Below are 4,103 nucleotides of genomic sequence, written 5' to 3'. Positions count from 1 at the left end.
TAAACAACTCGAGGCTTGGAGGAACTCCCAAATAAACTTCACAAAGCTGTACGAAAATAGACAAATGCAGTACACCATTGGGGTTCAAATGGACAAGTTGGAGTTTGTAGTACTCGAGGATACCTCTGAAGAAGTCGGAGGTGGGCACCGCAAACCCCCTCTCCACAAAGTGCGCGAGCATCATTGTCTCGCTTGGATGTTCCTCAAATTGCCGCGCATTTGGAAATGCGGGGCGCCACTCAAGAATCTCCTTCGGCTACAGGAGCTTTGCATCTACTAGTGCTTGGACGGCTTCCTCCTTCATCACCGAATGTTGCCACGTTGCACAGGCGGCGGCGGCGCAGTCTGGTTCGTCGGCCTCACCTTCAGCGCCAGCAGCACCAGCTCCTTCCCCTTCTTGGATTTCGTCTTGCCCGTCGCCGGAGCCTTGCCCTAGATCTTCTCGGGTTTCTTGCCCATCTTCTTGGTGCGCATTCGACGAACTCAACCTCAAGCTAGAACGACACTCTCACTTGGGTCTCTCTCAAAGGGCGGCAATAGCGGCGGCGGCACTGGCGGCGGCGCAAATGTGGAGCAGGAGGACGGAGGAGGCAGATAATCAGATCTAATTACCGTGCGGTGTAAAAACAACCGAAAGGGGGCCCTCCAGTTTTATCTCCGCCAACTCCGTTTTCCACGCGTCGGTTACGCAACGGACAGATTAATTGCAGATTAATCGCCTTAAACACTCAACAGCTACTCTTTTCAACGGACTACTGACCACTTCAACGATAGAGATCGCCTAAGTGCTCGGGGCCTGCGGGTACCGTACCCGTTGGTCGGTTTTTTCTTTTTTAAAGACTGCCGAGGGTAAAACAGACAAAAGACTAGTTTGACCCTAAGCCTGACTCTTCGACTCAACCTAAGGCTCGAGGGCTACTCCATATGGAGTGCGATTGACATCGCACTACCATATAAAATCTCTGAACAGAAGCAACTCGAAGGAACAAAAGGAGTACCTTCCAACCACGCGACAGTACTCGAGCACTTCGGTCTGCAAACTCTACGACTAGCTACTCGTATAGGGCCCGTAGTGCCCAAGACTGTGGCGCACGACTACAAAGTACTCGGGGGCTTGTCGGGCATGCACCCTAGGCCCACGAGTAGACCTTGGACGGCCCACTCAGGGGCGTACTCGAACACGATCGAAACAAGGGATAGGCGTATCCCACTCGGACTAGTCAAGTATGTTTATGGAAAACTACTCGGGCCTTACCGAGTAGAACTCTGTAATAGTACCCGACTAGGACTCAAGACTTGTAACCCTGCCCTCCCGTGTATATAAGGGCGGCCAGGGACCCTCCTCAACAACAACTCCAGTTCACCAAATACAAACCAACACACAGGACGTAGGGTATTACGCGATCTAGCAGCCCGAACCTGTCTAAATCGTGTTTCCTGCATCACCATTGATTCCTTAATTCTCGACGATCCTTACCGCATAAAAGACCACCTAGGGTACCCCCTAGGCGGGTTGCCGGTCTAAAACACCGACAGCGAGAAAGGCGGCTCTGCTTTCAAAAGGACACGTCACATTAAGTAACTAGAAATTTGAAGTGCTAACCGACTTTAGAATGAGTTGGTATCCTACGTATATATCCTCAGCTTAGTGGGTATTAGGGCCACCAGAGCTAAACAGTTCCGTGAGGTACGTACACTCTTATTGATTTCTCATGGGCCTAAGTTATAACAGTACATGAATTACGTCAACACTAGAGAGTCCGTAATAAGATATACAATGCAGATATTCTTGCCGTGGTTTTATATTTTGATGACGCAGGGCACGTCATGAAACTGTGTTGGTGTTGCCTCTGTATCTCATGGAGCAATGCAAGAAATGCAGCAGGTTCACCACGCCCAAAGCAGCCATCAACCAGAAGAAATAGTCCAGGTGCCCCTCGTTCAGGTCGTCCGGGATCCACCCGGGCTTCCCGCCGCGCGCCGTGATGGCCGAGACGGCGGCCAGCACCGCTGAGTTGAGGTAGTTGCCGGCCGCGACGGCCAGCTGCGCTAGGGCTGTTCCCAGGCTCTTCATGCCATCCGGCGACTCGTCGTAGAAGAACTCGAGGATGCCGATGGCCGTGAACACCTCGCCCGCGCCGAGTACGGCGAACGACGGCGCCTGCCACATGATGCTCATCGGCGTGCCGGTCCGCGCGAGGGCCAGCCTCCGTGCCTCGACCAGCGCCGCGTACAACATGCCGGCCACGGACAGAGCAAGCCCGACGCCGAGGCGTTGGAGCTGTGACAGGCCGCGCTCCTTGCCGGTGGTGCGGCGGGCCAGCGGCACCAGCACGCCGTCGTAGATGGGTATGCAGACCATGACGCTGATTATGTCAAAGGTGGCGAGGGACGCCGGCGGCACCGTGAACGGGCCGACGCGGTTGTCCATGGCCGCGCCTTGCTCGATGAACGTGGACGACATCTGCGACGTGACCGCGAAGAAGAGCACCATGGATGCCCACACGGGGAACATCCGGAGCAGCATCTTGAGCTCCTCAACCTGAGAAACAGTGCAGAGCTTCCATGGGCTCATCGGGCCTTTGTCGCCGGAGAATGGTGCAACGATGGCAGCTTTGTCAAAGAACCTGGACAGGAACACATGCTAAATATCTGTTCTTGGCCAGTTCTACAGTTTTCAAGTGGCATGCTAGAAAATATTGCTGACAATGTTCATTGTGCAAGTGATATCTTTCTGATTTAGTTCGTTCATACAGGTACCTGAACCGACGATGTAACCGTTTTGAAATGAAAAATTGAAACATTAGAATTCTGAAATATTCTGATGTAAGTTTACCTGAACTGACTTGTATGCTGAATCTTGCGATTTCCTTCTGTTGAGGTAGCCACCTCATGCAGAGCAGAGCAGTCCTCAGGCAACACCAAATGGTAGTTCCTCACAGCTGCAACAACTACCTGGAAGAGTCTTGTCAGAGGACTCCCTCCCACTTTCTGATACCTGTAAAGCTTCCTGCCGCCGACGAACACGGAGAACCCACACACCATGAACACCGTGGGGATCGCCAACCCGACTCCCCACCCAATGTTGTCCTGCACCCAGACGAGAACGGTAGCTGACAGCAGGGAGCCAATGTTTACAGACCAGTAGTACCAGTTGAAGAATGATCCCTTTGTCACCCGCTCCACTGGGTCCGTCGCATCAAACTGATCAGCGCCGAGGGCTGAAACACATGGCTTGATGCCACCGTTACCTAGGGCAACAAGGTAGAGCCCCAGGTACGCGGTGACACGATGAAAGCTGAGGTCGTAGGATGAACCCATGAGCAGTGGGAGAAAGGCTGAAACTGTCAGGATGAACATCCCCTGAAAAAATTGAGTCATTCAGAGTTCCAAATGGGCTATCATACATACATATCAGTACATAATTTGTTGTAACTTACGGTGACGTAAATGGAGAGGAAGATCAATACTGTCCAGTATCTTCCCCAGAATGTGTCAGCAAAGAAAGCTCCAATGAGCGGTGTGAAGAATGAAGAGCCAATCCAGGTGGACACAGTTGTTGCAGCATCGACGTTGCTCTCTCGGAGCGCACCCGTCAGGTATGTGACCAAGTTTTTTGCGATCGCAAAGCAGGCCACACTTTCAGTAAACTCAGAACCTAAATAAGGATTTTTAAGACTCAATAGATTAATTCTTTTGATCAAACTAAATAATTCATTTTGTGCTTTACCTAAAATAAAGAAGCACGCTCTCCAATTTCCAGTGCTCCTCTTTAGAGCAGGCTGATTGCTAATGTCAACCGTCCCATCGCTAGTAAATTCTGAACTTTCACCCTGGAAAGTAAATCCAGAAGAAAGTCAGTTATGCTGAAATTAGCATTCTAGGTTCGCATAGGATTTTGATTACCAGGAACTAAAAATTTTTGCACGAGGAACTTCTGTTGCATTGAAAAGCTATTATCGCTGTTGTACTTGAAAAGAGATAATATGGTAAGGTGCTAGAAGATGTATCACCTGTGGGTGCAGGTGATGAATCAGTGGCCTCTCCTCATCTTGTGCATCCATGGGAGCTTCTAGGCTCCAGCAATGGCGTCAAAGAATCCA

At 51.1% G+C, this 4,103-nt stretch overlaps 1 protein-coding gene across 1 annotated transcript; it reads right to left on the bottom strand.

The window, feature by feature from the left end:
- Positions 1-1,678: 1,678 nt before the first annotated feature.
- On the bottom strand, positions 1,679-4,103 carry LOC101763912 (protein NRT1/ PTR FAMILY 8.5). Its single transcript, XM_004983402.2, has 5 exons — positions 4,014-4,103; positions 3,731-3,833; positions 3,441-3,658; positions 2,837-3,363; positions 1,679-2,627 (listed from the first exon to the last, which is right to left on the bottom strand). The coding sequence occupies exons 1-5, from the start codon at positions 4,062-4,064 to the stop codon at positions 1,826-1,828; spliced, it is 1,701 nt and encodes a 566-aa protein (XP_004983459.1). The 5' UTR covers positions 4,065-4,103; the 3' UTR covers positions 1,679-1,825.

The sequence above is a fragment of the Setaria italica genome, chromosome IX (genome assembly GCF_000263155.2).
Source record: "Setaria italica strain Yugu1 chromosome IX, Setaria_italica_v2.0, whole genome shotgun sequence".
In the NCBI taxonomy this organism is placed as follows: domain Eukaryota; kingdom Viridiplantae; phylum Streptophyta; class Magnoliopsida; order Poales; family Poaceae; genus Setaria; species Setaria italica.
Note: the sequence above shows the minus strand (reverse complement) of the source record. Positions and strands in the feature narration are given on the sequence as shown.